Source organism: Hydra vulgaris, chromosome 09, assembly GCF_038396675.1.
Source record: "Hydra vulgaris chromosome 09, alternate assembly HydraT2T_AEP".
Lineage (NCBI taxonomy): Eukaryota > Metazoa > Cnidaria > Hydrozoa > Anthoathecata > Hydridae > Hydra > Hydra vulgaris.
The window spans coordinates 41,177,960-41,190,000 of NC_088928.1; the positions used below are offsets into that span (position 1 = coordinate 41,177,960).

Below are 12,041 nucleotides of genomic sequence, written 5' to 3' on the forward strand. Positions count from 1 at the left end.
TTTTATAGTTACATTATTTTTTAGAATTATAAAACTAATTGTTTCATAATCACAAATTTCTGATGTTATTGATGGACAATATTCCAGACATAGAAATTTTGAAAACTGATTTTTTGGAAAAAGTTACCATAAAGTTACTATTTTTATCATATTTTCTTTTTTGGAAATAAAAAGAATGATACAATATGGAAAGATTACTTTAGCGTTGATTTGGCTTTCATTCTGATTGAAAGATAAAAATAAATGTTAATTTTGGAAAAAGTAACTATACGAAATAACCGATAAGTATGCAAAAGCAGATAAGTACCAAAATATAAAGTCTGTGGACAGGGAACAAGTACATCAATATGTGTAAATTTTCTACAGTGTAGTGTGGTCTAATAATACATAAGAATAATGCAATCAATCATCGTTCAAATCTTCTTTGAAATTGTGCTTTTTCTTTTTCTCATTTTCCCATAATTTTTTCAGAGAGGACTTGTCTGGTTCACTCCTCATTTAATATCGAACATGCTTAAAGTAATATTTTTTTTATAGTAATTTTTAAAGTAATAATTTTTTTATATTTATTTATTTTTTGTGCGTGTCTTTTATATAGTTGGAGATGCCTTAGTTACTGTGTTAGCTCAACTGTAATTTACTTTATATGTATGTTTGTGTTTTGTCTGAACCTCTGGCGCGTTGCTCATTCACCCGTAAGTTACTTTATGTATGCTTGTGTTCTGCTTGAACCTCTGGCGCAGTGTTGATACACTCGTAAGTTACTTTATATGTTTGTGTTCTGTTTAAATCTTTGGTACAACGTGAGCACAGTAGCTAACTAGTTACTCCAACTATAAAACCTACGCTCAGATTGAGATCTGTTAAGTATTTTGTTAGATGCAATGGTTTTCCTAATGCATTACCAAAATATCTTGCCTAATGTTTTAAATAACTGTTTACAGGAAATAAGTTTTTTTTTTTTTTTTTAATTATTTATTTATTTTGCCGTTGATAAATATTACAAAAAAGAAATTACAATAAAAGAAAAATCCTGGCCGGAGCAACAAGAAGAAAGGTTGTCTTATCACCGAGCCCCGTCACACAAAAATTTACATGCACAATAAATGATAAAAGACAAAAAGACAGTATAAATACAAAAACAAAAACAAATCAAATACTTCAGCAATAAAATAATTTGTTGCTAACAATCTTCCAGCAGAATAATTTTAAAAATAAAAAAGTAAAAACGACAGAAAATCATGAAAGTTATAAAAACACACACAAAAAAAATGCGTTGTTTAATTAAAAAAAAAAAAAAAAAAATCAATATATGTAAACATAAGTATTTGGGCTGATTATTTAATATCATCAAAAATATGAACGAAAAAGACAATTTTATTTTAGTTATCTTTTTTACTAATGGTTAGAAACCATTTTAATAAAAGCTAAAGAAAGTGATAAAGATTTAATTTATTTTCAAGCGATTCAGTCCAAACCTTTAAATTGTTTTCAAAAAAGGTATTTGAAATCTAATATATCGAATTCCATGTTCAGTAAATATCGTTTTGAATCATCCTTAAAACTTTGCAAAGTGCAGTTTAAAACGAAGTTTTGTTTTTTACTAAAGATTGGAAGAAATTTTTTCCAAACTAAAGGTCCCCGATATTGAATTTGGTACGAACTTAATTTAAGAAGGTTTATGGGAACCACAAAGTTATTCACTGAAAATTTGGTTGGATATTTATGGGAGATTTCATTAAAGTAGGATTGAAATGTTACTGGAGAAAACCCAAGTTTTGCTTTAAACATAAATAACGTTACTTGATGAATATTAAGCTTATAAATATTTAAAGCTCCAAGCTGACGTAAGAGAGGTTCGCATTGTGTTTTTCAATTTGCCCCAAATACTATCCTGCAAGCATGTTTTTGTTTACTATAAAAGGTTCTTTGAACTACTTCAGGCCAGGTTTAGGATCATCATAATCAAACCTTGCTACTGGTATCATGTGACTCAGTACTACCTACCCTATGCCCTGCTGTCTTGTAAGGTGAGTTTTTTTTAGAAGAAGCAAACCCCGACTTTAAAATCTCCGGGCTAATTACATCAATAGCTACAAAATATCAGAGTATTAACAGTGCCATGTTGCACATGGATGGCGACCCTGTTAAAGCTTTTGGTGCCTATTGTCAAGACCACAGGCGTCTTGTGTTACGACTTAGGGTTAACTAACAGAACTGAGACAACTACATAGTTCATTGCTGAGAAGGCCGTGCTCTAACCAAGTTTTCTTTAAGCTTAATCATGCCAATAGTAGCCTAAAATATTAGGGTGGAATACCCTTCAGAATTTTTTTTTGAGTAATAATTATTATTTTATAAATTCAACTTTATATACATAATGGAAATAACAAAATTAAATATAAAAATTTTTTTTTTTTTTGGGAAAATGGTACTTGTAAAATAGACCAAAAATCACAAAGTTATTGAATGACCCCAGCCACCGTATCTCAAGATCTACACAACTTTAATAAAATCTTTTTTGGATAATTGTTCTTGCAAGATTGTTTTGTGATATGAGTGGAACAGATTTTTGACATGATTTTTTAATAGGCTAAAAAGGAACAAAATTGGGCAACAAATTTACCCGAATTTTGTGACTTCATTGACCTATTCCAGGACTGGAATAAATTTTAAAAACTCTTCTGAGAAAAACAGCTTTCAAAAATACTTACATAACAAATTTCTAAATAATATACATATACATGTATATGCAAATCTTAATAAACTAGATGAGATAAATCTCAGAATGCACCAGTTTGATATGGGTTTCCCTCTTTTTCAAGAGTTTTATGATGTCTATTCTTCTTTTTTCCTCGAATTATTTGTCTGCGTTTTTTTACGCGGTTCAATTTTTTATGTCTGGCTAAATATAAACGTTTTTTATTTATTCGCCTACACCTTTCTAACAAGTACATTCCAGGTCTCAAATCCATTTTTTCTAAAACTAACACACTAGCTTGTTTACCAATGTTAAAATAGGCAACTGCATCAAAAACTGAAGATGTGTAAGCGAAACCTAATAATCTTTTGGTATACGCTCCCATATTGTCATATTAAATGATTCATTGTTATTTTGGTTAAGGCCATAAAGACATTTTTTAAAAAGAATGTCATTACTTAACTCATAAATTGGTTTAAGTTTCCAAACAATCGATATAGGTAAACCAGGGCCAGGCCTATATGTTGAGGTATGATTTGCTTTGTCGCGATTGTACCGACACCAACTATCTGCTCCTTCAGGACAGTGAGGAAAATGTAAATTTTCATTTAATGATGAGGCAACGTGATAGAGCGTAGCTCTTACAGCAAACTTCATACCGTTTAAATAATTTTTGTTTTGGCGAATTGCTATGCCTTCATAATTTTGGAGACGATCAATAGTTGCATCAGTCAATTTTCCGCGACCACCTAGACCTTTTTCCTTTTTTTTTAGGTTACGTAAGCGTGTCCCAACTCTTTTTTGAAAATGTCCAACACATTCAAGTTTGTTTACTTGTACACCTTCATAAACATTTTCAACAGCATCAAAACCTTCGCTATCTCCATAACATTCAGTATACCGCAGACTAGGTTTTGAAATAGATCTATTCCATATTCTGCGGGCTCCCTCTGGCTCCATACCACCAGATAGTTCTTGATGATTTCCTTTTTTAAGTATGTTTTCCAAACAGAAAAATAAGATTCTTTGTGGATTTGTGCGGCCGTGGCGCAGTGGTTAGAGCGTTTGCTTTGTAAGCAGGAGATCCAGGTTCGAAACGAGCTCTGGACAAATTTTCGCGTCACGGTAAGGAAGGCGGCGTGAACTTCCTGGTTAAATGCACTTCCGCGGTGCTCTGTGACAAGACCATTAGGACTTCTTGGGGCACCTAAAAAATGTATATAAAAAAAAAAATAATAATTATAAGTACATTTGTATTTACTGTGCCATTTTTCATAGGCAAATGGGTTTTCTTTCTTTAAGTGTTCTTTAAGAAAACAACCTTTACATACCTTGTTCATTGCTAATACTTTGCCTGTTTCCATTGAAATAACAGAAACAATTCCATTATTTAAAGAGTAGCCTCGCCGCTGCCAAGCTCCATCATATGATACTGCAACATCAATTGGATTGAGCAAATGGAGTTTAAAATAAAATGATTATTTTTCAAATCTTTTAATTCTTGAGCAGCATCCATCATTGTGACTTAAGCTACACATTTTACTGCATTAGTTAATTTCAAAACAGTTTCATTATAATTTTTAATAGCCATTGGTTTAGGCATATCCATGTAATCTTGAAATCTTGAAAATCCAGAATAACCCTGACCGCATGATCTCTTGGCATATACAGGCCTGGTATTTATATCAAAACTTTTTTGTTTGTTGAATGTCGATGAGTGAAATTCTTTAGTAAAGTAGAGTAATTACAAACCAAACAGTTAGTATAGAGACAAGAAGCTAGACCTTTTCTCTTGTTTTCGGTAGAAACTACAGAGTTAAATATTTCTAAATCAATGAAACGGTATCCTGTAATTAAGCTACTCGATGTTGTGGGTCTTGATGATGAAATGCTTTTAACTTTTTTAGCAGAAGCACTAATTTGATCAGAACTAATTACATTAAAATCAACAGTTCTCATCATATTTACATTTATATCTTCAACACTTTTAGTAATATTTACATTTATATCTACACTATTTGATTCTATGCTTACATTGCTATTATTTACATCCATATCCACACTATTTACAACTAATTCCTTCGTTCCATAAAACATTTGTTTCCTTTTATTTCCTTTAGCTCTTCAACTCTACAAGCTTTAACCATTATAAAAGATTAAAAACGGACATTCCAGTAATTGCTTTTATTCTAAAGTAGTTCTAAACAATAGAAAATAAATTTCCTTTTTTAAGTATGTTTTCCAAACAGAAAAATAAGATTCTTAGTGGATTTTTTTAGTTATAATGAAAAAAAAGTGCCGTAGCTATGGCGGCTGTTATGGAAGTTAAAATTTCTGTTGGCTGTTATAGAAGTTAAGGTTCAATAAATTCTAGTTTAATAAAGATCTATAACAAATTTTTTAAAATGGTTTTGAGATTGTGAATCTCTGTTAAATTTTGCACAAAATAAGAAAATAATATTTTTTCGTAAAATTTTCTTATTTCTGAAGGGTATTCCACCTTAAATATCTTTTAAAAATATCCGCGGTCTGCGAAGCAAGCTTTCATCAGTTGAATCTTACCTCTTACAAAATTTACCAGGCTTGCTTGCTCTTAGCGAGACTAATTTAAATTCCGCTACTTCTTTTCTAATATATTTTTAGATAGACAAGTTTATTGACAAAGATCAACCAATGCAACAGACTTTCTATTACAACAGGTTGTTTACCAACTGCTTTTATCCAAATTGTTATTATTTATTAAAAGCTAATATATTTTTTTAAAAAGGCTGCAAAAGAAATAAAAGAAAACCTCACTTGTCAAACTTTTATTACGACATTAGGCGTCCTTCATGCCTGTTGTTTTGCATTTATAGGACAGATAGGCATGCGTGATATAAAGGGATAGGCGCATCGGAGTGTACATTAATCGTAAATAAACCGACGGAGGGTTTGGTTTTGGGCAGGTAGTTTGTTTGCGTATGAGGATAATGTCGGAATAGGAGTTTGACAAAAGAGCCTACCTAAGAAAACAAATGAAGATTTCGGATTAATTATATTCCATAAATATAATTTTAGAGCCTACATATATGTTCATACGCAAAATAATTATTTTTTTAATACTTATTATTGAGTATTTTCTAAAAAAACTTATTCGATAAAAAAAAAAGACAAAACATGCTAAGCTGTAAATTATTTAAAAAATTCATAAATACTTAACTGCCTAAAGAATTTATATATATATATATCGGATCTTAAATGGTGTAAATAAAATCTAATCGTCATCAATGACTATAGGATCGGCGCTTTTGGCTCTGATGTCTGAGGATCTTTTACAAACAATAGCGTCATGAAGTTCTTGAGAGCATTTTATTTGCACAAAAGGCTTTCGAGCAATTTTTCTTTGAGCTTTCGAAGGAAGAGAACGTCTTGCTTTTCTATAAACAAAAACAATTAATTAGCTTTAAAAGCGTGTTTATAATCTTAAATTGTTTAAATTATTTGCTAAGCAGCAACATCAAGCAAACTAATACTAAAATAAAACTTTATTATGGTAAGTACTAATTGGAAACTGCTATAATATTCAAAATAAAACACCAGAATTAAAACAGTAAAAAGTCAACACACAATTTAAAACGATTATATACTTTTCGCTGCAAATATTTTATATTATTGTAAACAACTTATACATAAATACTAAAGATATTGTTATTAGTAATAAAGTTTAGCATTTATATTGTATTTTGTATAGAAAGAGGGGTATATGTTGTTAAAAATAATTGTATGAGCGTTACATAATATTTATTTATTTACGCGATAAAGCTGTATAAAATAAAAAGCAATATTTAAAATTATACTTGGAATCTTTTGAAGCATTGAAAAGAAATTCTTGCGGTGGATCAACATATTGCATATCAGGATCTCTTCTATTCTGTATTCCTTTATAAGATTGTTTTCGTGATGTAGCACCGACAGGAAGTCTAGGTTTGTGTGATACAAGTGAACCATTTGAATCTTTATGAGAGTAACTAGATGTGCTGTGAAAAGGTTGATATTGATTATGTGCAGCAGGTGGTGGCATATCATGGTAATGTTGAAATGAGCGTTTATGAGGATCGGTTTGCGGTATATGAATTTGAGGACCATTCCTTTCGTGATGCGCTTGAATATGATGTTGAAGGCTCACTGAAAAAAATTCAATGTAGGTAAGAAAAAAGTCACTCAGAACCATAAAAGCAAATAAGTTATTATTTATGACACATAATTATAAATATAAAAAAATATACATGAAGCATAAATATATACTTATGACAAATAGTCATGACACATATCACACAATTTTTCTACAGAAAATATTTTATGTAAACCATAAACAAAACTAGATATATGAACTTCTAAATATAAAGATAAATTTGTTAAAAGAAAATTTTCTATTGCTTACTTTGGTTATGAAGAACTTTGCCACAAATTGAACATTCAAAGCCTTTCCTCCCCAAAGGCGATGAAGCAGATTGCATCGGCTGTTGGCGTTTTGTAGAGGGGTAATCTGAAATTTTAAAATTAAAATACATATGCTTTGGAAAACGATACACACACGCATACACACACACACACACACACACACACACACACACACACACACACACACATAAAACATATTTTATAAATCGGTGACTTCATTTAAAGATTTTGTATTTAACCAAACTCTTTTTTAATTAGTTAAACCAGTTTTTTAAAATCAAACATCTTGCTTAGTTTAAGCTAAAAATTAACTGTATAAATTTTGACTAAAAAGAATAAGTAAAAAAATTTTTTATTAATAAAATATTAGGTACAAGTGCTATTAATTAAATGTAAATGTTTAACAAAAATTGTCAATACACAACAAGGTCACTACTGAGTTGGAATGACACAGTTATGTATTATGGATTTCAATAATTTGAGTATTGTGAATTTAGAAAAGTCTTGATATTTAAACAAAAGTCAGAATTTTGATGCAATTATTTTGATTTTTACATTTGGAAACTTTAGGAATTTAGAAGGCTTTCAGAAATATAAAAGGGTGTAAGAAATAAAGTTTCATAATTAAAAAAGGGAGTACGAAATATAGTTTTAGAATTAAAAAATCAGTGTAAGAATTGTTTTCAAAAATTTTTGAAAAAGAGTTAAACTTACTAGCTCTTTAAAATGTAAATTTGTGTTTAAGAATTTATGGTGCATTTTGGAAAACACTTCAAAATAACTGAATGGCAATTAAACAAAAATATTAAATAAATATAAAATATATTTAATAAATTAATTTGCTAAAAGTTATGATAAAATTAAACAACAAATAGTAGTAAAAATAACTAATAAATTTATTAAGATTTTTATTATTTAACAAAATTAAAAAATTTTATTACTTGATAAGAATGATAAACATTTATAAATAAACAATATAATTATTTTTTGAAATATTTTATCCTTTTGTTTAATAATAATATATTAGATAAAACTGCTTACGTTCACCATTTAATAAATAAATACACAGGTATTTAAATAATACACAGGTATTTAAATAGTTAATAGCTCGCTATTCTGTTCACCATTTAACAAATAAACACATGTATAAAAATAAACACACAGGTATATAAAGAGTTTATTCTTACCATTCTGATCACTATCAGCTGATCTTTTATGACTGCCTGACATAATCGGTGTAGGACTTTTCAGTGTTTTTGCTTTCAAGTTCTGTGTGATGGAAGTTGCTACATGTTGGAACGATGGGGAAGAAACACGACCAACTGGCGAGTTGCGCTGTTCTGGAGAACAATCTTTTGTTATAGATGTTGAAATAAGCTTTAAACTGGACGGTTTTGGCTTCTTTTTGACATTTAGAACGATTTCATCTAACGGTTTTGGATTGTACTTTTTGACACATTCAAATATTATTTTAGCATTCTCAGAGTTAATTTTTGATGAAGCTAAATATATTACATAAACTTATAACTATTTAAGGAATACAGAGTATGTTAGTGGGTAGTACAAGGGTAAGTGGAAATTCTGAATATTCTTTAGACAGATAATAATATCCGAATCGCTGATTAATAGCAGTTTGCAGAAGGGCTACCGTAGCGTTTAAAATTTTTTTAAATTAATTATATTATCAAAATTTTTTTTACTAATTTTAAAAGGTAGACAACATGTATAGCTTTTTCTATATAAAATTATTTTTCTACTCAAAAATATTGAATAAGTATAAGAATGTTTGGTGCGGAATAAACTTACCAAGACCCATATTTTACAGGTCTGGAGAGCTAATGATATATGATATGAGGAGCTAACCATCAAAAAATGGTTTCTTAAAAAAAAAAAAAATGATTTAAAATATTTTTTTTTTCTTTCTCCTATGCATATTTTGAAATAAAATATTGTTGATAAAATCTTGTTTTGTCACTCCAATTTACTTGATCAAAAGATCAAGTAAAAGTGATTGTAAAAACAAAACGAACTATCCTTCATAAGAATAACATCATAAAATATTTAGTCCAATCAACCAATCACAGATAAGCAAATGCCATTTTGACATCTGACAAAACAGTCTGGTTATGTCTGGGTTAAAGTGTTAAAAAAATATTTTACATAAAGATTATGTCAAAGTATGTTGGACTAGGAATAGTGGTAGTTGTAAGAAACACATTACTGGTGGACAAAAGACTTGCTGCCAAAAAGAACAAGTACTCAGGTCTTAGCAGTTCTAACATGATCCACCCTTGTACCCACATTACAAAAAACTTTTCGAAGCTAAAAAGTAACACCAAATCACGCTTAAAAAACTTTTAAAGTTTTTGTTAATCATCATAGACTTAAAAAGTTAAGTCAAACAGACCTAAACCAAAACCCAGCAAGGTTGTGTCAGAGCATTTATAAAAAGTTAATTAGTTCTTAAAAGTTGGTTTTTAATAGTGCCAGTTTGCAAGGAGTTTTTTCTAAAAGTAACTAAGGAGGGATGTACTAGGTTACAAAATATTTCATTAAAACATTTCAAACCTAAAAGTATTCAAAGAAATAAAGGAGAAAAAGACATTTAAATTGTAAAACTAAGTGTAAAACTAAAATAAAGTATTTTTTTATGTCTTTATTTTTAAGTTTAAGCGGACCAAATAAAACCAAAAAGTCTGAAACTTATAAGCATTCAAAAACAATGAAGAAAAATATGAACGAACTTTAAATGTGAAATGGTATGGTTTTTCATTCAAAAAATGTTTAGTCTATTTGTTTCATGCATGTGTTTTGTTCTTTTTTAATCAAAAAGATAAAAAAATACAGGCACAGCAAACTTTGGAGAACATATTAACTATATTTATTAAAACCAGTTTTATCCTTTAACTTTCATACAAATCATTAATATTTTTTTAAATTTGTTATAATCATAGACTATTTTCAGTTCCATATTATGTGACATCACTTTCTAATATTAGCACATACATCGACTAAAACAACAAAACAAATCCATACAGTTTTTCAAAACAAACAAAAAAAGATATACTGAAATTTTTTTTTTTTTGCCATATCAGAAGTAAAAATACAGACAACAACTTTTAAATCAAAAAACAGTTTTTAAATCAGTAAAAATAAAGTTAATAAATATTACTAATGTTAAAAATGCTACTAACAATTGTGGTTAACAATCAATATTTAATAATAACATAACGTTTTAAATTTAAATGTTTATTTACAACTGCAATTTTAACAATATTCTTAAATAGTTTCAGCATAAATAAATTTTTGAATGCATTCACATCACATCCACATCCATGTCCATGCCCACATTCACCTCCACACCCTCATACAAAGTTTGTGTGTAAAATGAATAAAACACCCTTAATTTTAAAGCAAATTTATCAAAAGATATTCGAAAGGCAGTTCTAGAAATCTTTTTTACAATCTAAATGTTATTTCAAACCCAAAAATTTAAAACCCTTCTTAGGTTTGGGTAAAACTAAACTAAGTTGACGGTAGTGGTGTAGTGGTTGAGCGCTCGCTTCATAAGCGAGAGGTTCTGAGTTCGATCTCCACCACGTCCCTGGTAGTACCGTGCTCAACTTATTTATCCGCACAACAGCCTTGTTTGTCAAGGTTCGTGTTTCGGAGTTATAGAGTTGAGAGAGGGTTATAACCACAATTAAGTAGCCTCCTCGTCTGTAGTGGCCTTCTGGGCTTTGGGGAGGTGAATTAACAACAACAACAAAAAAAAGTGAAAACTAACAGATTTTAAATTTAAAAAACAATATTCCTAAACTTTAAGGTTATCACTAAAGCTATAGCCAAAAAGATTCGACGTATAATTATCATAGTTAATGATGTTAAAAAAATATGTGTGCTGGTAACACACTAATCAACCAATAAAATATCTTATATGCTTTGTATACATTATGGCTGCTAGAAAATGCAGTTAATGTTCTTGCTCCATGCCTGGACAATTATTAAATCCTATTGAAAATTGTTAATTAAAATTAGAAGTTTATAAATACTACCTAACCTGAAATAAACCTAAATAGCAGATCTGAGAATACCTATAATATTATCCGACAAAAAAATTTTTAGCGTAACGTAAATAGTGTATCATTTTGTGTAAAATGACTCGTAAAAGACCAAAAGATCTTGCTAATAACAGAAGGAAGACTGATCGGACAATAATTGGAGGAGTTTTCCAGCAGGCAGGAAAACAAGACTCAGTTAAGTATTAAATTAAAGAGAGTTCTGGATAATAATTTTGTAAGAGCATGACAGGAATGTTGTGTGGGCCATAAGCTGTAGAAAATTTTACTTGAGATATGATAGCAATAAAAGCTAGAGTAATTTGAGTGTCTAACAATGGGTTAATCTGTTTAATTGGAAAGGAAGAAAGAGAATGGTCATAAGATTCAGAGTCAAATTAGAAGAAAAGTTCTTTGCAAATATTTCTGCCTTATCCTTGGGAGAGGTAATAAGATCAATCCCATAAATGAGAGATGTGAACTGAGAATAATGGAGTTTAGCATCAGACAGCACCTTTTTACATCAATTTCTTGCAATAATAAATAGCCGTTTGTTCTCAAGAGAGTTGTTCTTTTGAAAAAGATGAAAAAAATGATTACGATTAGATATAGCAGCTGCTCAAGAAAGTGAAAACCATGGTAAAGAATGAGGACTTGAAACCGACAAGGAATTAAAGCTTCTATTTCTGCTTAAATCCAGGAGGTTACATATTAGCTAAGAGAGAAAGACATCAAGGACCGCCATGAAGAAAATTAAGAAAAGAATCCCAGTTAACTTAAGAGTAGTAGTAAGTAGTGTGATGATAGGGTGAGCCTGAAAAGGAAGCACAAGAGGAATGAGA

General features: G+C 29.6%; 1 protein-coding gene across 1 annotated transcript in view; it reads right to left on the reverse strand.

Annotated features, from left to right (window-relative positions):
- Positions 1-5,858: 5,858 nt before the first annotated feature.
- The window catches only part of LOC100199966 (metastasis-associated protein MTA3), a 28,307-nt gene continuing 22,124 nt past the window's right edge, over positions 5,859-12,041 (reverse strand). Inside the window, exons 14-17 of the mRNA XM_065805718.1 lie at positions 8,329-8,643; positions 7,122-7,226; positions 6,538-6,865; positions 5,859-6,117 (exon numbers count right to left, since the gene is read on the reverse strand). Of these exons, the coding sequence (XP_065661790.1) occupies positions 5,955-6,117; positions 6,538-6,865; positions 7,122-7,226; positions 8,329-8,643 (911 nt within the window). The 3' untranslated portion in view covers positions 5,859-5,954. The remainder of the gene's footprint in view (positions 6,118-6,537; positions 6,866-7,121; positions 7,227-8,328; positions 8,644-12,041) is intronic.